Here is a 24,676-nt window from a genome sequence, read left to right as displayed (position 1 = left end):
ATGATGTCAGAATAAAATTTATTTGGGTCAACTACCCCTATAAAGAGCATTTTAGAACCTTTGAAAACCCGAAAGCTGTCATCCACACTGCGATTTATTAATTTGTTTGTTTTGTTTCACAAACATACCAAGAATGAGTGCTGTGTGACTTTCATCCAAATATAAAAAAAAAATCCATTACTCCATGGTGTACATTAAATACATCATTTATTACAGAATAAAAATAGAATGACACTTGCATTTCATAAATACCACTGAACAATAAGTATAGCTGAATATACTTCACGAGTTCAACAAAACAGTGATAAATCTTGTGCGAAAGTTGCTCAAAGTAAACATCAAACTGGTACAGTATTATATAAAGTACACATGCCATGAATTAAGCACTCCTAAAAGCTAAACAGTGTTTTTATTTGCCTGTGTTTTGATATTAAGATTTAAAAATCTATTCAATATTCAGGGCATTTTTAAACACATTTTAATGCATCAGTGAGGGGCTGACCACACTGTGTCTGTTCTTACAAATGTGAAAAACACCCTCCAAGGCAAATGTGTAGAGCAAAAAAACAAAAACAAACAAACAACAAAAAACTTGTCTAAACTGTACTGGTAAACTGTTAATAGGTTAACAGGTTAATAGGAACACCAAATTTTCCTGTCAGAACTTTACTTTTCAGCTGTACAGGCACAGTTAATGGACTTAAAGGTACAGTTCACCAAAAAATGAAAACTCTCTCATCATTTACTCACCCTTATGCCATCCCGTATGTGTATGACTTTCTTTCTTCAAAAGACCACAAAATGAAGAATTTCTCAGCTCTTTTGGTCCACACAATGCAAGTGAATGGGTGACAACATTTTGAAGCTCTAAAAATCATATAGGTCAGCATAAAAGTAATCCATATGACTCCGGTTGTTAAACCCATATCTTAAGAAGCAATTTGAAAGGTGTGGGTGAGAAACCGATAAATATTTTAGTACATTTTTACAAGAAATTCTCCTTCCTGCTCACTTTCACATTCTTCTTCTTATGATGTTGGTGATTCTAATTTTCATGCATACGCCCCTACTGGCAGGGAGAAGAATGTCTAGCAATAATTTATTTAAATATTGATCTGTTTCTCACCCATTGCTATCATATCACTTCTGAAGATATGGATTTAACCACTGGAGTCTTATGGATTAATTTTATGCTGCCTTTAAATGCTTTTTAGAGCAGCAGCATTTTGGCCATTAACTTGCATTCTATGGATGCACAGAGCTGAAATATTCTTCTAAAAGTCTTAATTTGTGTTCTGCAGAAAAAAGAAAGTCATACACATCTGGGATGGCATGATGGTAAATTTTTATTTTTGGGTGAACTATTCCTTTAAAGGAATGTCATTTTGATTCACGTTTCACTGGTCAATACAACAGTCTTGGACATTTACACTGACACCTATTGGTGTGGCAGCAGCATCACGAAAAGCAAAGGTTTTCAGTTAAAGATGCCATTGAAATAACCATCAAAAAACCCTTTATCCCATGATTTCTTTATTTTGGAACCAAATGTGTCCGATCTTCGGGGGTTACCGAGAGGCTACTGCATGTTTAGAAAAGCACACTACCATACAACTCTTAATATTTCTGCATATATATATATATATATATATATATATATATATATATATATATATATATATATGAGTAGTATGGCAGTATGTTATTCCAAACATAGCCAAAGTGAGTGGTATACAGCTGGTGATCTCAACATAGCTGCCACCATAGGGATAACCCTTATGTCGAATAAAACCACTGATATGACTGAAGCCGTCATTTCTTATGCATGTACACTTTTTTAAACATATATGTCAAAATTATCATTATTTGTCTAGGTATGACACTTTTATGTGTGAAAACAAATTACTCATTGTATCTTTAATGAGCTTTAAAGGTGATATCCTGTGTTGCATCAATGGGAGGCATAGCGATCTGATTAAAAAATTCCAGAACATTGTTTAGATTCATGACAATTCATGTCATTTAGCATGCCAATAAACCTAAAACATGTCAACAGAAAGACATTTATGAATGTAAACACTTTACTTGTTAAAGATAAACGTGTCCACACAGAATGCAACATTAATATAAAGTTCTAACAAAACAGTAAACCACACCGCTACAGTCATGGCAAATATTGCACAAATATTTCTATAAGGACAATTTAGCACAAGATTACAGGTCAAGAGTTTAACATAGGCAATTGAGCTCCCTGTGGAGAACAACTCTCCCAGAAGGGTGCAGTGTTAACAAATCTGTCCAAGCTGTCACATTCACTTTCACTTCCAGAACAAGGACATCCACACATGCATATTCTCACAAATAGTGCGCTGTCTTCAGAAGACCAGCATAATAATAATCCATATGGTCTTTTAAATAAGTTGACATACATTGACACTGCTTGTATTACATTAACAATGTCAAAGCTGAGACATATTTACAATACATTCCATTAAAAAATGCAATGCTCCCATAAAACAGCAAGATTGCTCCCATAAAACAAATAATGTTTTTTTCCCCAAGTAAAGTAACACACAGAATTATTTTTTAAGCGTTTTGTTATGTGCACAACAAAAGTTGCTAGGGCATGAAACAAGACCACAAAGAAGCCACAAATGTGCTGGTGACACTTCCTCAAAAAACAATTTCACAGTTTTGACAGCATAAGCAGGCCACACTGTAACAGAGAGCCACTTGACCTAAATTAATAGTTCACAAACACTGACAAGTATTGAAACCACTAACACGGTTGTTGAAGTGTATGGAACATTAGATTAAACTCCTACCTCAGAAATTTGAGCATTAAAATGACAGTCATTTGAACATTAAAATGACTGTGTGCTTAGCACAGCATGCATTAGCTGAGCCTATCATTGCTTGCAGACATGAAACAAGATACATCCTAATTTATTTATCTTTCTAGATAATGTTTTTTGGGAGGGAGTAACATAATGTCTTTGATAAACACAGAATCTCATGGATTTACACAGAGGCTTGTTGGATTATGCTCTGTTGTACATTCCCAGGGTAAATACTGAGTATCTGGCAGCCTTATGGCCTGCGCCTGCAGAGAGATCTGAAATGACATCAGGCGAATCAAAAAAGGCCACCAGAGAAGTTCTGTGTTATAACCGAGAGAAATAGATTTTTGTTTATGCTGTAAAAATACTGCATAAATGGTATAAGACACCAGCATGAAGGAGTTTATATATAGTGACTTCCATTTAAGGATGCTCAGCTTAAGCAATCGCATGTCTGAAAGAATGAACCATAGCGTTCTGCAAATCCTTCAACAGACGTATATGACCATGCAGGTTATTTCCCTATTTATTTTTTATTACTGGGGCAAGATTTGCTGTTTGCATGCTGGGTCATTTTTAACCCAGCCCTTTTTTTCAGTTTGTCAACTCATGTCGACACAAAACAGAACATGAAAGAGCTGTGGCAAGTGTAAGATAACATTTTGATGTAAAGGCAGGTTTGTATTGCATTGCAGAGCAGGGATTGTATTGAAACTGAACTATAACTGAAATGATCAGCTTTACCAGAGTGAAAGTAAAAATGTGAAGTGTTTGCACATGCTCTTTGCATCTTTGAGAGTGAATGGCATGGTTTATATTTAACAATGCAAAGTAGCAGTTTAAAAAAAGTGCTAAAAATAGGCAATATCTATTTTAGACCGCTAGTCTTATGAAATTGGTATTGAAGCAGATCATGAGAATTTCTCAATTCTTAGAAACTGTAATTCAACTTCTCAGTTGGGTGTGGATTGATTGCCAAGAGACAGAGACAGAGACATCTGTTGAGAGAGAGGTGGGGCAAATGGAAGTCTCTTTAGTGCTAAACCCACACCTCAAATATTCATATAGCATTCTTCCCAATCATAGTAGTTCCTGATCTTCTATTCATATTTTATTTTGAATGAAATCCAAATCAAGAAGCATTTATAGCATTAATTTATAGTTGTTGTTGTTTTTTTTTTTTGTTTGTTTTGTTGTTTGTTCTAATGCCCAAGCTTTTGAGTGAGCTATCAGGGACTTGTCAAAATAAACTGATAGAGCAAGTGATGGTGGATAAGAAAACAATACAAAATGAGGTAGATGAAGATTTTGAATATGCCAGATTTCCACCATGAAACAACCTTTGCAAGCACCCACCCTTGCCCACTTACCAGAGGAGGTGTAACCTGTCCTTATGTGACATACTAAGAAGTGGAACAAGTCAGGACTTGCAAGGTGAATTATAACACACTCATTATGTTTTTACTGCAGTTACCATTAGATTTATCTGCAGTCCTGCATCCCTCTTTACCTGAGTTGCTATTAGCTGGCTCACTGTCATCTGAACTGCCTTTGCTTCGCTCTCTGTGTTCACTTTGCCATCTATGCCCACTATATATATATCCATTAGTTGGCCTCACATAAGGGTAGGGTGACCTATTGAGGCATAGGATCTCCATGAAAGCATACCTGAACTCTGGACTCCTACAGTAGATCAACGGATTAAAGGCTGAGTTTGCATAGCCTATCCAGTTTAAAATTGTGGACGACAAGATGATGTTGTCCGTCTTATAGATGTCCACCACTACATTTATTACAAAGAAAGGCAGCCAACACAGTGTGAAGGTGCCCATGATGATGCCCAAAGTCTTCAACACCTTGTGTTCTTTCAAGCAGAACTTAGGCTTCTTGATGTTCCTCATGTCACATTGGCCGCTTACGACCTCTCCACTGCTTGTCATCTCCTGCTTTTTCCTGCTGTTTTTCTGAGCATGGAATCGGCCCTCACTTTTGTCAATCTTCTTCAGCTGCTTTCTTGCCTCCTGGAATACACGGCTGTAGACGAAAACCATAACGATCAGTGGGATGTAGAAGGAAATTATGGAGGAAGTGATGGCATAGGGAGTGTTAGTGTGGAATTCACAGCAGGAAATATTTTTCTTGCAATTTTCTGCTTCTTGACCCTCAGATTCCCAGATATTTGTATGGATTGGTAGGTAAGAAATGAGCCCAGCGATGACCCACACCAGCAGCACCACAATGCGCGCTCTGCGCTTGGTCAGCATGGACTGGTAGCGGAAGGGTGACGTGATAGCAAGGTATCGATCCAGAGCGATGACACAGAGTGTCTCAATACTGGCTGTGACGCACAGAACATCGGTGGCTGTCCAGAACTTACACCAGAATTTGCCAAAGTGCCACTTTTTCAGGATTATGTTAAGGGCACCAAAGGGCACTACCACCAATCCCATGACCAGATCAGCACATGCAAGTGATGTAATGAAGCAGTTAGTGACATTCTGGAGTCTTTGGAAGCGGGCGATGGCTGTAATCACCAACACATTGCCGAAGACGATGGCCAGGACCAGTATGGACATGACAATACCCAGCAGCACCATCTTTACATCATTTGTGGCATAGGACATGGGTGCAGAAATGTTAAAACCCTCTGAGATATTACGAAAGTCTGGTGCCTGTGTACTTCCCATGATCTGACAGAAGAATTGAAATTGAAAATTGAAATATGCTTAATGTGTGTGAAATGTGCTAAATTAGTTTCAAATTGGTGCAAAAGCAAACATACATTGAAAAAAGTGTATTTCTACTTGATCTTTTCCTTAAAAGAAATAGTTTTGTTGGCGTAACCCAATGTACCAAGTGTATAAAAAAAGCTACAATATGTACTTCATCTGGTAATGTCTAAATTAACTGGTTTGATTCAAGTCGGAAATATTATTTAACATCACTGGATCAACCTGAATACATTTGGTTAGGCAATAAAAGTATTTTGAGGAATAGATCAGGTAGAACTAGCTCCTTAAATTTGCGGGTTACCATTTTGTGTGGCCAGTCATATTGATTTAGTCATGTTAAATAATATTTTTGAAAAAAGTGGTAACCTTCAATTGGATGTATTTCTTCTTGAGCTAACCCATAAAAATAGTTTTATCGTTTAAACTAATTTGTCAGGTTAATTTAGTCATATGAAATAAAACAATTTAATAGAATAAAAAAGTTTATTTAGATGTTAATACCCAAAGCACATTTTGTACATTTCCCCCCCAGTGTACACCATAAAGGTGAATACATAAAATGTGTACAAAAGTGACTTGAATATAACCAGTTAATTTGGATGTAACCACACAAAGCACATTTGAGGTTATTTGGCAAAACAGAGTAGAACACAGAATGCATTTTGTGCATTCATTTTTAAACAATTTTTAAATGCCAACAATAACAGTAAGCAAACACTGTGTTAGTGTTACACACATGCATAACGTATTTAAAAAGATATAAAAATGTTATGTACAAACCTCCAAAAGTTTCCTTTCACTCCTCCCATACAAAGTCGAATTAATTTTTTTTTTCTTTCTTTTTTGGTCTGTAGGGTTGTTAGGAATAAGTAGATGCCCCCTTCATTATGTCTGTCTTTTGCGTGCTCTGTCTTCCTCTCTGTTTTACTCTTGCTTCCTTGTTGTCACTACAGCAATTTTCTCAATCTCTCACACAGTCACTCTGCTTAGCTGTGTTACGTTGAATGTGGCTGCCAGGCTATTTCTCAGAGTTCTTATAACATTCTGTGATGACATCACAACAGACTTCCAGCCAATGAGCTGTCTAGCCAAAAGAGTAAGGTTAAGGCTGCACTGCATTTATGCTGCCTGCTATACAGGACTAACTAATAACTCTTTTTTCTGGTTTTATTTTTTTTATACGCAATACGCAGCATTTTGGAATGTTTAAACTTATCTACATGTATACAGCACACAAGTGTTGCTTGCATATGCAAATTAAATAAAGCTCTCATGCCTATCGTTTAACCAAGGGGTCGGCAACCTATGGCACGCGTGTCATAGCTATAGCTAATCCTTCCTCATGATCACTCAGCGTGTTTTTATGAGCTGAATGGGAGGCTAAACAAAAAGTTAAAATGTGACGAGACTGCAGTAACCCAACAGACTCGTGCAGCGCGTGCAAGCCATTTGCGCATCACGAGCAGGTAGCGCTTCACATTCTGTTAATCGCGCGAGTAAACGCGCCCTCTTTGCTTCAGTCAGACTGCGCTGATGACAGCCTACTGTACATTCCGTGTTTCATTTTGCTTTCAGAACAGTACGTAATCACTGACGTGCGGTCTGAGTAGGCAAACTAGGCACTGCCTACCCTGCCAAAATTCAAAAATATAATGTTTATTAAATAATAAACTTGTATTTGTCCATCCATCCATCCATCCATCTTCAACCGCTTATCCGAAGTCGGGTCGCGGGGCTTGTATTTGTATTTTTACTTTTTATTCTTGTGATTTATATATGCAATATGTGTGTTATTCCAATTGTTTAGACGTTATGATGACAAATGTAGCAGTTACGCATAATCAACTAAAAACAAATGGTAGAATAAGCAGTGCTTTTACGGTCCATTCATTGCAGACGCGGAAAACCCACGTTGCGCATGCGCACTTCGATCCTGTATTCTTTAACATGTACGGCAAAAAGCACAAATCTGCTGTGCCTTTTGACGTAAATATGTTACGCCCGTAATCATCTCCGTTACGTATCAGACATGGACCAATTAAAATCGAGATATTCCTGGACATTTGCGTAGCTAACGTCATTACACCACAGCTAGCGTACATGCCTAATCCCCGCCAAATTCAAAATCAAAATGACAGCACCGGCCGTAATCACGGAATTAAGAATTTTTTCCAACTTCCAAGCTCGATTTTAATTCCAAATATGAGTTAATTGCAAGAGGGAGGTCTACGCCAGCCTTAGATTGACTAGTACAGCAAAAGGGCCCAAAAATTATCCGATCATTTCAAACTGATTGGTATGTAAGAAAAGATTGGCTATGTGGCTGTGCTAACAATCAGCATCCCTGCCTGCTTTTTTCAACCAGTCAGACTGTTTGGACTTCAGCGGGATATTGTGATTTGAACAACCTGCCCGCAGCTTTAACCAAGCATGAAAAGTCGTCAGCTCACATCCAGTGTCAAATTACACTGAAAATCTTTGGAAAATCTCGGATCGACCTTGCACTTGACGAGCAAAGGAAGCTGTATATAACCTACCACAATGAAAAGGTAAAGGATTGTTGTATTGTATCTTCTGTTATAAAGATGAAGATTGCACATAAAAAAATAAGCACATAATGTTGTAAAAAATAAACAACTTATGTTCTGTTATATGTTCTGTGTTTTGACTACTGAATTTTGTATAATAATATCTAATGAAGATATAGTAACAAAATCGTATATATTATATATAAAACATATATAAAATACATATACATTTCTTGATATGCCGCGCTTGTGCGTAACGTTCACTGTTTACGTGCTGGTGTGTGTGTGTGTGTGTCTGTGATTTTTACATTTCTTGATATGCCGCACTTGTGCGTAACGTTCACTGTTATTACGTATTATTAGCTTAAACAATAAATCAGGTAATCTGGCTTTCATAACTCAGTGCCTAGCTCTTTAAGACATCACCGCACATCACTGTACGTAATGTAATATGAAAAACACCACTATTAATCCTTGAGATTTCCAACCCAGCATACAGGTACACTCTCCTTAAACCATAGTTACACTCAATTTACATTTAACAATTAAAAGAGAAAACATAAACCCACATGGTTAATAGTTAAAGCACTTTAGATGCTCTGAAAATTTACATGCGGGATTATGATTAATTCATATAATTTGTAATGAAAAATAAACTATTAAGTTATAAAAATGCCAAATAGTGGGGTTGTCGGCACAGCCATTGAACAGGAAAATAAATAAAAATGGCACTCCATGTCAAAAAGGTTGTCGACCCCTGCTTTAACCTATAGGCTAATCTTAGGCAGATAATTCCAGGGTGTGTTCTGACACAGAGTTGAAGTTGTGTATGTCCATGATTTAGAGATGAAATTCTGTGTACGTCGTTACTTTTGGGAAACAATGCCCTTATCATGTTCAGAGTTATTGCCTTTGCTATTTTCAATGGGTCAGACCAGCTAAGCAGGTCTGGACAGCCATTATACAAAAGTGCGAGTAAACAATCTAAGCGCATATTACTGATGTGTATGTGGACAGACTCACTTGAAATATCTTGTTATCTTTGATCTTTCAGTCATAAACCTCACATTCTTAAAAATACCAATACAATTGTAATCTTTTTATGTAAGGATAGGTACAGGTCGGTTTCATGATGACTTTATGGCTGCATCATCAATATGATATTGCCATGCCATTCTCACCTCGGTTCGGACGATTCCATCACAGGCTCCAGGTCAAAGCATCGTAACGCTTGTTGAGGCAGCAATTTTGAATGTGTTATTGAGCGTGGCTCGAGATCTGACTGTTACTGCGGAATGGAACGCTGATTGTTGCTGAAAGACTTAAAGGTGGATCTGTTCTTCACACAAAGCGATCACACGGTATCGGAAAGTCTGGAGTACAGCACAGAAATAGCATAGATAAATGTTCTGATTATTTTTATAGTGCTTTTCTCATTTTTTGAGCTACAACTCAGAGTTATACTCTGTCCCACTGCAAGCAAAACAATGAGCAAATCAGCAATACAAAAATAAAGCAATGAGTAAATTATGAACAAATTTTCTAATAATTTTATATTATAATGTAGTGTTGTGTAAAGCAATTGAATGCTCCGAAATGAGTTGAATATGGCATCAAAGTAACATTTATTATATGGACCAAGTGTGACATTTTAATGGTGCAGGCAGGAAGTCCCACCAGCGACGTTTGGTCATGGGAGTGTGTTGAAAGGTAAAGTAGGAGGTCGGAGATTAAGGCTACATTCTTCATTTAACTAACCTAACTGAAGGTGAATCTTGCAGTCTCCTTTTGTTTAGAAAGACACAGGATCAAGATTACATAGTATCTAATTACAGAGAACAGGTTAGGTTTTAGAGTTTGATTTTGAATGAAAGGTAGCAGATGGTTATTGGGTGCTTTTGAAGAGAAGGAGATGGGTTGAAGGAGGAGTGGAAATGTGACACATAAATGAGATTATAGTTATTTCATGGAGGAGCACTTAATTGTAAGAACAAGACTACCACATGTGAGTTGCAGTAGAATAAGTGTAGGAACAAGATTGTTGTGTATAAAGAAGCTTCCAAGAAGTATGAGTATGCATTTATCAAATATATCTATGAAAAATAACTTCACGATCATTTCTTGAGAATAAACAAAATTCAGATTTTGTTGGCTAAGCAAATGAACAGTGAGATTGGCATTTTAGAATATATTCACAAAGATTCATAGGGAAACATCACATGGTGGTGTTTTTCCTGCTTTAGTCAAGACTTCAGTTTTTTGGAAGCTTTGGTGTAGGCAGTTACATTACAAAAAGTGGCTTGTTTGTCAGAAGCTCACAAAGTCAAACATTTTCTATGCAAAATCAAATATATAGACTTCAGGCTATTTCTACTGTAGTTGTGGATTTAAAAGCATTCAAGCCTTTTAAAACTTAAAGGAATATTCTGGGTCCAATACCAGTTAAACTCAATCGACAGCATTTGTTGCATAATGTTGATTGCCACAAAAATTATTTTGCCTCGTCTCTCCTTTTCTTTAAAAAAAGGAAAATTGAGGTTACAGTGAAGCACTTGCCACAAATGCTGTTGATTGGTGTTAACTTGTATTGAACCTGGAATTTTCCTTAAAATAAGTTGTATCATAACTGTTAAGTGTCCAGTCTGGACTGGTACCCAAAATCTGGAGGTAGAAATAGTGGTGATCTATTTAGTTTCTCCAGGTATTTTTAAAAGACAAGATAACGTACCTGCCTTTAGGTATTTTAATCCTGCAAAATGAACTAGGTCATCTTAAGTCACATGGAAACAACCAGGAACAAAATGTTTCTTTTCAAGAGGGACAGAAAAATTATGCCATGCATGTCCAAGAGCAGACATGAAACAAACTGTTTTGCATATCAAATGTTGTGTCTATAGGGTCAGACATGAACACTGTGAACACAATAAACACACACTCAAATTACTGTCATTTTGTTTTGTTTTTTGCATATATTTGCCAGCTTCCTTGTTTTATAGATCTGTAATCTGTATTCAAAGTTTCTGAGATGTTACATAAATTCCACTCTCAGGGAAATACTTTGCCAATTTAACTAGTTAATAATTACTGTCAAACATAAGTTATTAAGCTAATGAGAGTTAATTTAATATAAGTTAATATAACAATGTTATAAATAAATGGACATTAACACTTTAAAATAAGGTTCTATATGTTAACATCAATGCATAAGGTATCGTGAACTGTATTTGAACAATTAACAATATTTTTAAGAACTTTTATTAATCATGGGTAGTGTTAATTAATAGAAAACTATTGTTCATTGTTAGTTCATATTTCATTCATTAAAAACTACTCTATATAAACCACACTCCCCTTCCATTCTGTGTCTGGTCTCAACTTCACTTACCTTTATCTCCAGCATTAAACGCCATCACAATTCCTCTCAAGCGACTATTCTACTCAAAACATTTCCTCTCCAGCGACTCCAGTGGCCATCTCCTCAACGTAAGCTTTGTTGTTGCAAACCCACCATCTTAAGGAAAGTCACGATCTCTTTCAGCATCAGTCTACATCACGTAAACTATCACCACTTCAACCCAGTACTGTCACGTCATCACTTACCTGCACTCTCTGTTTGTGTTTGTTTGTCAATAAATACCTACTTGGGTTCAAACATCATCCTCGAGTCTGAGTATACGTTACAAATAGTAAATGTTGAAATGAACTCGTTAAATGTTAAAACTGATCAGCAACAGGCTAATATTCTGCTCTGGACCCCACTAAATTAAACAATGCACATTGTAGGCAATGATTAAGGCAAAACATATAAATTGTGGAAAGTGTAACACAAATTAAATGTATGTCATTCATATATCATTTATGAATAAAGGACAAATTGTTACATACAGTGCATTCAGAAAGAATTCAGACCCCTTCACATTTTGTTAAAATGCTTTCAGTTATTTTCTTTTTCATCCATCACATCAATCTACACTACTTACCATGTAATGACAAAGCAAAAAACTGAGTTGATAACTTGAAAATAGAAAGAGAGAAATCACATTGTTCAGACCCTTAACTCAGTACTTAGATGAAGCACCATTGGCAGCAATTACAGCCTCAAGTCTTTTTGGGAATGATGCAACAAGCTTTGCACACCTGGATCTAGGGATTTTATGCCATTTTTCTCTGCAGATCCTGTCAAGCTGGATGGGGACCATCTGTGAACAGCATAATATTCCTTTTGGAAGGTGAACCTTCGTCCCAGTCTGAGGTCCAGAGCACTCTGGACCAGGTTTTTATTAATGGTATCTCTATATTTTGCCACATTCAGCTTTCATTCAACCCTGACCAGTCCCCCAGTCCCTGCCGATGAAAACCACCCCATAGCATGATGCTATAACCACCATGCTTCACTGTTGGGATGGTATTGTGCAGGTGATGAGCGATGCCTGGTTTCCTCCAGGCATGATGCTTGGAATTGAGGCCAAACAGCTCAATCTTCATTTCATCAGACCAGAGAATCTTGTTTCTCACAATCTGAGAGTCATTTAGGTGCTTTTATATGTGTCTTGCACTGAGGACAGGCTTCCATCTGGCCACTCTGCCATAAAGCCCAGATTGGTGGAGTGTTGCAGTTATGGTTGTCCTTCTACAAGTTTCTCCCATCTCAACACATGATCTCTGGAGCTCAATCAGAGTGACCATCTTGGTCACCTCTCTTACCAAGTCCTTTCTCCCCGATTGCTCAGTTTGGCAGGGTGGAGAGCTCTAGGAAGAGTCCTGGTTGTTCCAAACTTCTTCCATTTAAGAATTATGGAGGCAATTGTGCCTTCAATGCAACCTTATTTTATTTGTAGCCTTCCCCAGATCTGTGCCTTGACACAATCCGGTCTCTGAGCTCTGCAGGCAGTTCCTTTGACATTATGGCTTGGTTTTTGCTCTGATAAGTATTTTCAGCTGTGAGACAGGTTATAGACAGGTGTGTGCATTTTCAAATAATGTTAAATAAATCGAACTGGACTCCAATCAAAGTGCAGAAAAATCTCAAAGATGACCCAGAGAAATGTGATGTACCTGAGCTAAATTTCAAATGCCATAGCAAAGGGTCTGAATACTTATGTCAATGTGATATTTCAGTTTTTTTTTTTCCTTTTTAATTAATATTCAAAGTTATAAAAAAAACAATCTGTTTTTTGCTTTGTCATTATGGGGTATGGAATGTAGATTGATATGAGAAAAACAATGTAAAGCATTTTAGCTTAAGGCTGCAACATAACAAAATGTGAAAAAAAGGAAGGGGTCTGATTATTTTCTGAATGCACTGTACCGGTATATAAGAAGAATCCATAAGGATTTCTGTTCTGATTAACCTGTACTGAAGCTAATCATGTGCAGAGAACTTGTAAATTCCAGTCAATCCAAACTTGGGCAGAGAATGGTTCATGAGTCCATGATTCATAAATAAAACTATAAGTCTGTATGTTATGAATTTTCTGGAAACAATGCCCTTATTTTATTACTATTGGCTTTTCTTCCTATTGTTCCTATTATTTGTTGAAGAGAGTAAACTTACACAATTTTCGTGCTGAATACTGATGTGCATGTGGACAGATTCATTGGAATGAACTGTTTATTTTCTTTTTTTATTATTTCTTTGAACTCCCAGACATAAAAAAAAATATTTGAACACCCCCATTATCAGGAAAGCAAAATTCTGGCTGCCAAAGTTACAAAGGGCACTGGTGAAAAATGCATAGCGGCCATCTAGAATGTGCTCTGTGGAGACATGGCCACCAGTGAATTCTGTAGTGGGAGTTGTGGTTTTCAAGTTGTGTGTAATTGGCACTGGAGCTTGGTTTGTATTGGCTCAATATCACAGAGTCTGTGTCTCATTGTAAGCACCCTGTCCCTTTGAGTGTGGGAGCTGAACTCCTCAAGGAGAGGAGTGCTTTTGTGTTTTAATTTTCAACAGCTAATATCCCATAATAAATCAACATTAATAAATTAACTTCATAATTCATCACATTTGGCTCACCCTGCTTAAACATTGCAGCTATGTTTCTTTGCTCAACCTGGGGTGCATTTCCTCAAAAGCATCATGAGCCAACTATGGTCGCAAGCTCCATCGTTAGTAACATAGTTGGATTTGTTTTTTCCCGAAACCATAGTTCCAACGAACATTCGCAAACAGCATCGCAACGTCGTGTGCTTAGAACTACAGATCTCATCCTGTGGTTAGAAACATAGTTACTTGTTTTTTGTGTGGACATAATTTTACTTCATTGAGGCTTCTATATAATTAGTTCCATAATATATATACAGTATATATATATATATATATATATATATATATATATATATATATATATATATGTATATGTGTGTGTGTGTGTGTTTTTTTTTATTTGTATTTTTTTTATTTCATTCTGTAAACAATTTTACCACATTTACATGCATGTAAGAAAACAACTTATTTCGGGGTTTTGTAGAAAGTTTTGTTATGAAACTGTAACGAGGAGGAGGGCGTGGCCGGGTCGTGATGGAGCATTGCCAGCGCTGAATCAGCTGATCAACAGCAGAGCGAGTTAAAGGACAGTCGAAGATGTCGGTTCGAGTGAAAGAGACATGGCCGTCTGCCTTGGGACGGAGGGGTTGCTGCCGGCCACAGAGAGCTGGAGGAACCACGGCCATCTGCCGAGAAGGGGAGGAGCAGTTTCGTCCACCATGGGCCGAAGGACTTGCTGCCGTCAGCCAGAAGGCAGAGGAGCGGTTGAGGACCAGGTGACAGTGTGTCTCTCTCGCTCTCTGTCTCCGCTCACCCTTTCCCTCTCCCCACGCCTCACCTCACCTCATCTCTGCCCCAGGTTCACGGGAGGCAGAGTGCACAACCAGCTGACAGAACAACAGTCAGACCAGTGGCGCCCCGGCCTGAATCGGGCAGGGGAGGAATGTGACGAGGAGTATGGTGTCGCCGGGCCGTGATGGAGCAAGGCCAGTGCTGAATCGGCTGATCAGGAGATGCCGGTTTGAGAGAAATAGAGAGAGAGATGCACGCGGCCATGTTGTGTGTGTCTGCCTTATGATTTTGATTTATGTTTGTTTTATGTTGAGTTTTGCATTAAAACTTTATGTTGACTGTTCAGCTGGTTCCCGCCTCCTCCTTGCCCGTCCATGAACTGTTACAAAAACATCACGTAAACATGAATGCTGCCGTTTAAGTGATAAAAGGCTGTTAAAAGAAAGTACTTTATCACACATTGTTTCTGTTGGTGAACATGGCTTATGTGTTAATGTTAATGTGTAAGTGAAGTTCTTATATGTTTTTGAAGAATGTGTATGTGGCAATTCTATAAATGAATGAAATAATTATTTTGAGATATCTTAACGGTCTCTGGGCCGCTGTCCTGATGCTTTCTGCATGTCAATCATTTTGGACGTTCTCATGTTGTTGTAGTTGCAGTGAAAAATCATGGCTTGTTGTGATTTTTATGCCATGTTTTTCAGAACAGTAGTCAATTGAGGGTGCTATTGCATTTACATAGTGCACACCACTTTCGTGTTTTCAGCAGCTTGCGTGAATTAAACAACTTTCTGGTGTACGAGTGTTATGATGCAGACGAGGGCAGACAAGGAGTGGGATCTAAATGCGGGTTCTTTATTTTAACTCAAAGTGGAAACAAACAAGCAAGAACAAAAGAAACATCCACGGGGGGGGGGACTGAAACTAAAACACGAACACATCAGAGGAACACGGAACTGGGAAAACACGGCGGGATGAACACAGCTGGAAGGGAAACGGAGTAAACATGGGAACATCAAAAACAGTGAAACATAAACACATGAGAACCATTCATCAACATACAACGATCGACAAGGAGTGGAGAACAAACAGGGTTTATATACACAGACACAGGATGATCACAAACGACAATCAGGTGCGAACAATGACAGAGTGCTGGCAGTGATGAGATCCGGGAATTGTGGGAAGTGTAGTTTTAGACAAAGACAAGTGAAACACAGGGCAGACAACCAGGGAATCGTGACAACGAGCAAATGACCTTTTTATAATTTAATATTTACTGAAGTTTTTACTCCACCCCCTGCATTTCATAATTAACAACAGCTATATGTTGTTGAACCAATGTGGTTCGAATTATGTATGTGTGACATAGATACCATGGTTTCGGGAATCAGTCGTGCCTAGATAGTTAATTTCTCCAATGATGCATCGTACTATGGTGGCTAAGCAGTCTTACATCATTGTATCGAAAATGAACCCCTGATCGAAAGATTGTTGTATTCCAACTAACTGAACAGAGTGCAGCAACATCAACTTGTTATCAGATTGTTCCATTTTTTTTTAATCAACAACCCACGTTCAGTTCGACAAGACCCTGCAGACCTGATTTATCAGTCTGCTGTTAAAACTTAGTCTCATACAAATTTCTTACTCATCTGGATTTATCAGCACCATGCATTGTAATGGAGTGTTTGTAGATAAGAGGAGAAAGATTATTTTGAAAAAACAACAACTATGTAATCTACAGAAATACCAATCTAAACACATTTATTCAGTATCTCTCACGGCTTGTGTGAAAACTTTGAGTGCGTTCCAGTCACCCGAAAGTGCCCTGTAAAGTGGACTTCATAGGATTTTTTCATCTTAAGTGAGATTCCAAATTGAAGGGAGCAAATAAGTTAATTCGGTAGAGCAAATACAAAAGGCATTGGGAAAAAGTGTTTATTGATGTCACTTTTACATTTCTTTCCATAATGGGACTTGTGAAACTTACAACTAACTTTATCTCGTTGTATGGAATTGGGTTTGGAATTGGTAATGGAATGGAATGAGAGAATGATGTCACAGACATGAAATGTGAGACACATTTTATACCATGAATTAGACAAATATATATAGAGAGAGATAAAGTTAGAGACTTGGGAAGGGTGGCTGTATGCAGGGCAGTATGCCAAGATGAGAACAGTGATGGACCAAAGTAGGAAACGAAAAGCGAGTGTCTGAGATAGAGGCAGAATAAACAAGTGTGAGGTGTTGCAGAGATGCCCTACTTTCTATCACAGTTGTTGAGATATATTTGTGTAAATCTGATAATGTAGCAGACACATGGTCAAGTCATTTCCTCCTCCATTCTCTGAGGATACCTGGGAAATATCCGCTCTTGGATATGAGTTAGAACACTTGTTCCATCTCTGTATACAGGTACATTAATATTTGTAAAATAAATATCAGGCTAGTTTTTCTAAACTATTTTTGTATAATGTATCATTTCCGGCAAGGTAATTACACTGCTAAAGTTAAACAACACATTCACTATGCAATGATAATAGATTCCTTGTATAAAATGTGTCCTCTATCAGGTGTTCTGTGTTACATGCAATGTTCTTTTGTACTTTATCATTTATTTTGTTGTGTGTCTTACATAATGCAATGGACTGTTTATAATGCGGCCCCAAAAAGTATTTGGAGACTTTTGAAAATGTATACATTTCAGTCAGTTCAGTTTCAGTCAGTTCCCCTCAAGTTCCCACAACATGTTCCACAAACTTTGACAACTAGAAAGTGTACATATATATTTTGCCATAGTTTTAAATAATATATCTATTGTTTTTTTATTTCTTTTAAATAAATGCCACTGAGTTTTATCATTTGTTATGTAATCTAAGATATTCATAAAATTTGTAAGTGTAGATTATGTGCCCAAATACATTCTGGTGTCACTGTATAAATACCTTTGTTTGCATTGATGTGTATTGTGCAGACAAAACTCTTGAAACAGTACTTCAGGCAATGAACACCTTGTAATGGCTGGACGTTTCTACATGAAGGATTTAACAAGTCAACAAACTACATCTGTATTTAGCCTTGATTTGGTATTTTCAAGGAAATCCGTCACAATGAAACGTTGGACCACACTTAGCTCATAGTGGTCATGTTTAGAAAATACAAATAGATAATTGGTAATGTGAAAATCTACACTTATCTTGAATTGCAATGAGCTAAACATATTCCTTCAGTTATCGCGATTCCAAATGAATGTCCTTAAAACAGCAAGCCAAGAATTAAGAATCTTCAGTGACAAGAATCAAAACCATGTTTTAGTTCTGAGCTTGGCTGAAACAGATAAACTTACTTTCTTCCAGAGTAAGCTTTGGATTTTGTGGCAATGTAAACACAACGATAACATGTTTCATAGCATGCTGGGTTTTAAGCACTTAAAATTCATGCATAATCTAAGTGCACAGCTGGAATTCTAAAAACACATTAAAATAAATGGGAATTAATTATATTCCATGCCTTATAATATTAAAATGAAACATGCTGGGCAGCATAATTCTGATGTGGTTATTGTGATAATAATTTTTTTTTGTCCAGTAACATTTTACAATAATGTTGTATTCATTAACGTTAACATGCAACATTAGTTAACATGAACTAAATATGAAAAATACTTTTACAGCATTTATTAATGTTGGTTAATGTTAATTTCAACATTATAATAATAATATACATATAATAATTCATTTTTAAAATTGACATATAAGTGGTCTGTCTACTGTAAAAACATACAGTAAGTTTCAGAACTGAGAATGTCCTTCTTAATAGAAAAAGAGCATTTATTTAAACCAAGCTGAAAAAAAACATCTCGTTTGAGAAGGGTATATCTGCAGACATCACTCCAAAAAGGGGCGTGAGCTCCAAATCGCCATTGAAAATATAGGGAGCCCCTAACCTAAGCCTTTCTCTAACCTTAACCATGAGTGGAAGTGACACCCCCTTTTGGAGTTGGCACAACCTCCCTTTGGAGTAACCACTCTTCTGGAGATTCTGCCCCCATTTGGAGGACTCCGGCATGCAGCTATACCTACTTAACTGTTTGGAATTTGTGGAACTTATGACGTCACAAGGAACACATACATCTGCATATGCAATGCCTATTTTTCCGTCATTGGCCCTGCCCACTGGCACTCAGTCACAGAGGTGAAGAGGAGATGGGCCTGTCATGGGAGATTCATCGAAAGTGGACGTACACTGGACACCTTCATGTGCTTGTCTGGATTGAAATGATTTTCTACATAAACGTGCAGTATTAAACTAACTCTATAACTCTAAAAATGATCCCCCCTTGTGTTTCATTCAGCTGCGCTGTCTTGCTGTTGGAAGGTATCCAGGGATGCAAAAGCATTGTTAGCCAACTATGGTCATAAGTTCCATCGTTACCAAAATATTTCAATAATTTGGTGTTTCCCTAAACCATAGTTCCAACGAACATTCGCAAACTGCATTGTACAGTTGTGTAGTTTGAATTACAGCCCTCCATCTGTGGTTCTAAGCATAGTTTCCTGTTAGTTTGCTATGTGGACATCATTTGACTTCGCTGAGGCTTCTATATATATTATTTCATATATATATCTTTCAATCTGTCAAGACTATAGCCTTATTTGTACGGCAATTATTTTACATGGGGACGTGTGGTAATTCCAGCATTTACAGGGAGTAGTCAGTGATTTTATTGCTGTCCTAATCCGAAATGTCTGTGTTTTTCTCCCACCTCCTGCAAGAAAATTCCAGGCCAAATTATTTACTGTTTTTTGACAAACACCAAGGTCGTGTGGTAATTTAATTGCTGTCCGAATCCACATCTCTGTGTTTAAAATCCAATAGCTGTTTTGGAAATCCTTTTTGACCACTGCTAAGTGCTGTACGTTTGTGCTGCGTGTGGTAACAGCTCTGGTGGTAATGGACAGTTGTGAAAGTTAAGGGATTGTGTAACAGACATTTTTGAAATAATTCACAATAATAATATTACTTCGCCACTCCACCACATTGAGTAGAAAGTAGAAAGAAAAGAAAAACAAGAGACAGATCAACTAAACTTTTGAAATGGTCCATTATTATTGCAGCAATGTAATACAATTGTTATATATCACATTGTAATGTTGAAACATTTTCTAAATATATTTACACAAGGAGTATGACTACTCCTTTATGCGGGTAAAATAGTCCCAGAAAAGTTGCCGGGTCAATATCTATCTTATTTAGAAGGTTTAATTTCCACCTCCACTTTTTAAACACTGACAGATAATTCCAAATGATATCCATTATTTTGATAGATAAAACATAAGAAACCCATTTTAATCATAGCTCCTCAAATTGAATTGAAAATCTCTTTACTGTATGTGCGGCTTCTATATCTGCTTGCGTGCACTTAGGAGAGAGTGCACAAGTGGCACAACTGAGGTGATGCGGGTGACAAAACATGCATACACCCATTGACAGATTTATATGGCTGCATTGATAAACAGTTTGTCCCTACAATCTCTTGATGCGTTTAATCGCCCTTCGCAAGATTTTTGGCTTGTGACGTATGTGAAAATGTACACTGTAAATATCCGCAGCACTTTGCAGTGTGGTTCCCTCATGCTTTAAAATTTTTATTTTCACTTTAGTGTAATTCCAAACATATTTAAATACTTACAGATGACAGTTTGTGGATTGATGAATTGTCCATATAACAAGCACCACTGCAATCATGTAATCGACAAAAAGTCTTGCTCATTCTCAGTGATCTAATTGTCATCTGAATGCATGAATTTTATCAAAGAGGAGTGTAACGCTGGGTCGTGGAGAGGAACAGAGTAGACACAGCAGTGGATACCTTCAATCTTTTAATAATAGATGCAGGAATGGAACAAACTATAAAGCTAAACATCATAACAAACCATTAAATGTAACACTTCATCAACACAACGTGACACTTCAAGGACTGACAAAGGAATGAACAAAACAGGAGGGTATTTACACAAACAATGAATGATGATGGGATGGAGGACAGGTGAGGAGGATTGGAAACAGATGGAAGTGATGAGAGCAGTGGATTCTTGGAGATGTAGTCCAGGGAAAAATTTCAAAATAAGAGTCCCTAGGAAAACATGAGGGAGATAGACTGTGACAAGGAGCCATGAAAATGTACTTTTACAGATTTCACCCTGTGAAACAATTGCCATCTGAATAGGGCTTTTGAACATGTTTACATGCATTTAAGAAAACAATTTATTCCAAGGTTTTTAGAAAGCTGCACTCTGAAACATCACGTAAACGTGAGTGCAGCTGTTTAGGGGATTATAGGTGAAAGTGCTTTATCATACATGGTTTCTATTGGAGAACACGACTTTTATGTGTTTGTTAACGCAGAAGTGCCGTTAATATGTTTTTGGAGAGTGCGCATGTGCATATACACAAATGCGTCAAGGGAACACTGGAGTCTAATATAGAGGGAAACCCCACTACTGCAGCACAATGTATCTGTCACACTACAAAGTGCACGCTGCCTTCATATGTTCAGCAGCTTTCTCGCATTAAACAGCTTTCTGGTGTTCGTATAAATGAGCTTATTGTAATTTAATATTTGTGGACGTTATTACTCCACCCCCTGTGTCACATCATTAATGACATTTCAACCAATTTGGTTCGAATGATGGATGTGCAACATAGTTTCTGCGGTTTTGGGAAACAGTCATGACTAGCAAGCTAATATCTCCAACGATGCATCGTACTATGGTGGTTAGGCAGTGAGATAAATTGCTGTAGGGGAAAGGCACCCCTGGACTGTTTTTGCACCCATCTGTACTATTTTTAATTGTTGTTCTTTTGTAACCATGTAAACATCTTTTTGTTAGTTTTCTTCAGATTGAGTTTCAAATATGCCTGTATTGAAAGCGCTGCATGATGTTAGTCAATCACAACAGTGGGCATTTACATTGATGTACATTGAAGACAGAGGTCCAGAGACAGGGTGGGAAATTATTATATATGAATAAATTATGACTGTTTGGTGAAAAAAAAAAAAAAAAACTTTACTAACATTCTAAGTAGACCTCAGAATATAATAAAATGCTAAAAAATGCAACAAAAAAAAGAGTATGTCATGACCCCTTTAATTGAAGCAATAAATATAGCCAGATGTTTTGTTGTTTCGCATTATCTAAACACCTTTTGATATAAAGGCTGATACTTGAAAGTCTAAATTGTAGAAAGTACTACAATTATTTATAAAAAAAACACAATGCTTTAACACATACATATAATTAAAAACAATGGTTAAATGTGTCAAAACCCTTGACTGGATGTCTAGTCACAATATCATGTGGAATTTAACCCTTAAATTCATGGGGATTTCACCAAATATTATTACATACTGGGGTCTTTAGAGATATCTATCACATTTTGTAAATCTATCACAAATGGATCCACAAAATGCCCAGATAGTATTACATTTGTAATTAATTATCAGGATAATTAGAAAATAATAGAATTGGATATATTCTGAAACAATATGATGTTTTATTTTTCACATATCACAAAGTTAATGCAACAAATATAGAACATGATTAATTACTTCCATGCAAATATTTCATGAGACTCAACTGGCTGTCAAACAAATAATGAGTTACACATAAAACATAAGCTACAGATAAGCTACACATATATTCTCAGGCACTTTTTGAGTCTGAAGAGATGCACAATTTACATAATTTCAAAAGTATACCCAAATGACAATAGTCAAATACTTATGTATAAGTAAAAAGTTGCTGTAGTTTACTTCCACATTGCTTCTATGTCAAATAGCAATGTCAAATGTAAATCATGTCAATCACTGACACATCAGTGCCACCTTGAGAAAGAAATGGCATACTATACTATATAGTCGTACATGCATATGAAATACTGATAGTTCACAATTGACAGAAAATCAACATGATATGGTAATAATTTGTATGAGTATGGTACTAATTTTTCTTGTAATAAACAAAGAAAACTACATCCTGTGATTGTAAACTTATATAGATATGAAATAATTATACAAATATAATTCATGGAAGCACAAAAAAAAAGAAAACTATTACACATCTAGGATCTTTAACAATAACCCTATATAGTTTTGGTAAACAAGCAGCTAAAGAATATATCTTTTTTTATTATTTATTTTACTACACTATTTTATTATTTATATTTACTACACTACACTATTCTATAGAAAGGTTGAGAAACTCTAAAGAGGTGTGGGTGTAAATCCAGAAAATAGTTGAGTTACAGGTAGTTTAATGAGGTCCCAGGTCACTAAAGACCCTATACATTGAAGAATTAATGTAATTATTGTTCCATTGTTCTCTTGTAACTATGTATTAATGGTACGTTGTTTTTAAAACAATTGCAAAATAAATTTTAGTTATCACAACAAATTACTGTAAACTACAAATGTTAAAGATTGCAATGAAGCTGATTTAATCATTTAAATAATACATAGATTGTTACCATGACAACTTTGGCTTGCATTTCTTTTACTAATTTTACTAAGGCTCTTTAAACCATGAGAAATAATATAAAGGGCACAGGGACTCAGGAGGGTATTCAAATTCAGTCTCCTTGCCATTTTCTCTCCTTAGAGCTTTGAGGAAGGCTTGTCCTACATTGTATCCCTCAGTGATGAAAATAATCATGATGACCTGTGAGAAAAGACATTCTATGAAATTCCACTAATCGCATTGATATCCCATTGAGGCTAGAGTGAGTCGCCACCATACACTAAGTGTGAATCTGTCATGTGTTTTATGAGAATGACAGGAGCGGCCATGAATAAACACATAGATTATAAATAAATGGAACTATCAATAAATAAGCAGCTCGAAACAGCACTTCAATTCTCAGGAGTCAAGCATGATAAATACCAAGGGTGAGAGTGTACCGTCACCAGTGCCTCTCTTGGTGTCTTCACCAATATTTGTCTTTAAAATGAAAGAGCAATGAATAAATTTCCCACATTTAAAGATGAGAATGGACTTCATAAGAGCCAGTGTGTGGAGACATGCATTATAAATGTGACTTAGAATTTCACCTACATGGCTATTTGATTTTCATTATTAATTCCAAATTGTTGCATATAGATTTCCATCTGAAATGGTCGGGTGACTTTGGGAACCGAATAAGTGGTTCCATTTGTTTAAGCAATCAATGGAAACATTTGAGTCATACTGTATCTAATAATAACATTTAATGTTTTGTGCAATGCTCCGGTGTAATATCACATTACAGGAGTGCTGTTTTACAACAGTTTTTTAAACAAGATTTAAAATCAAGTAACTTGTATTGGCCAATTATTATTTATATTTTTGCCTCACCAAAAAAAAAAAAAAAGAGTTCCAAACGAAGCTATAGCACGATTAACCATTGTGTGTCACCGAGCAAAGCACAATGCACTGCCAAGCTGTCTCGAGTGATACAAAAACGAATGTGTCCTAGTGCGGTTATACTAAATTTCAGATATTTTAGAATGCTGGTTGTCCAATCAGATCAAAGGACCGGAGCTGTTGTATACTTATTAATAAGGGCCAAGAACATGGCATTAATTTTAGCTTTTTATTTGTCAAACAAAAAAGATGTTTAATAATATTCTTTTCATGTCAGAACTAATAAACTGAGGTCAGACTCTCATTGTGTTTCCGTGTTAACTTCCCTGTGTTCCCTCTCCCTTTTCTCACGAATTTCCCTGTCTGTCAGACACTTCCTCGACTCCCA

The 24,676-nt window shown here is 36.7% G+C and overlaps 1 protein-coding gene across 1 annotated transcript; it reads right to left on the bottom strand.

The window, feature by feature from the left end:
* Positions 1–211: 211 nt before the first annotated feature.
* Positions 212–6,561, bottom strand: LOC127660261 (beta-2 adrenergic receptor-like). The gene is given in 3 exon segments (XM_052150397.1): positions 212–4,425; positions 4,427–5,530; positions 6,353–6,561. Coding segments are annotated over 2 exon segments (1,233 nt in total). The 5' UTR covers positions 5,528–5,530; positions 6,353–6,561; the 3' UTR covers positions 212–4,293.
* Positions 6,562–24,676: the final 18,115 nt, after the last annotated feature.

The sequence above is a fragment of the Xyrauchen texanus genome, chromosome 19 (assembly GCF_025860055.1).
Source record: "Xyrauchen texanus isolate HMW12.3.18 chromosome 19, RBS_HiC_50CHRs, whole genome shotgun sequence".
In the NCBI taxonomy this organism is placed as follows: Eukaryota; Metazoa; Chordata; class Actinopteri; order Cypriniformes; family Catostomidae; genus Xyrauchen; species Xyrauchen texanus.
The sequence above is the reverse complement of the archived record's forward strand: the minus strand, read 5'-3'. Positions and strand labels throughout refer to the sequence as shown.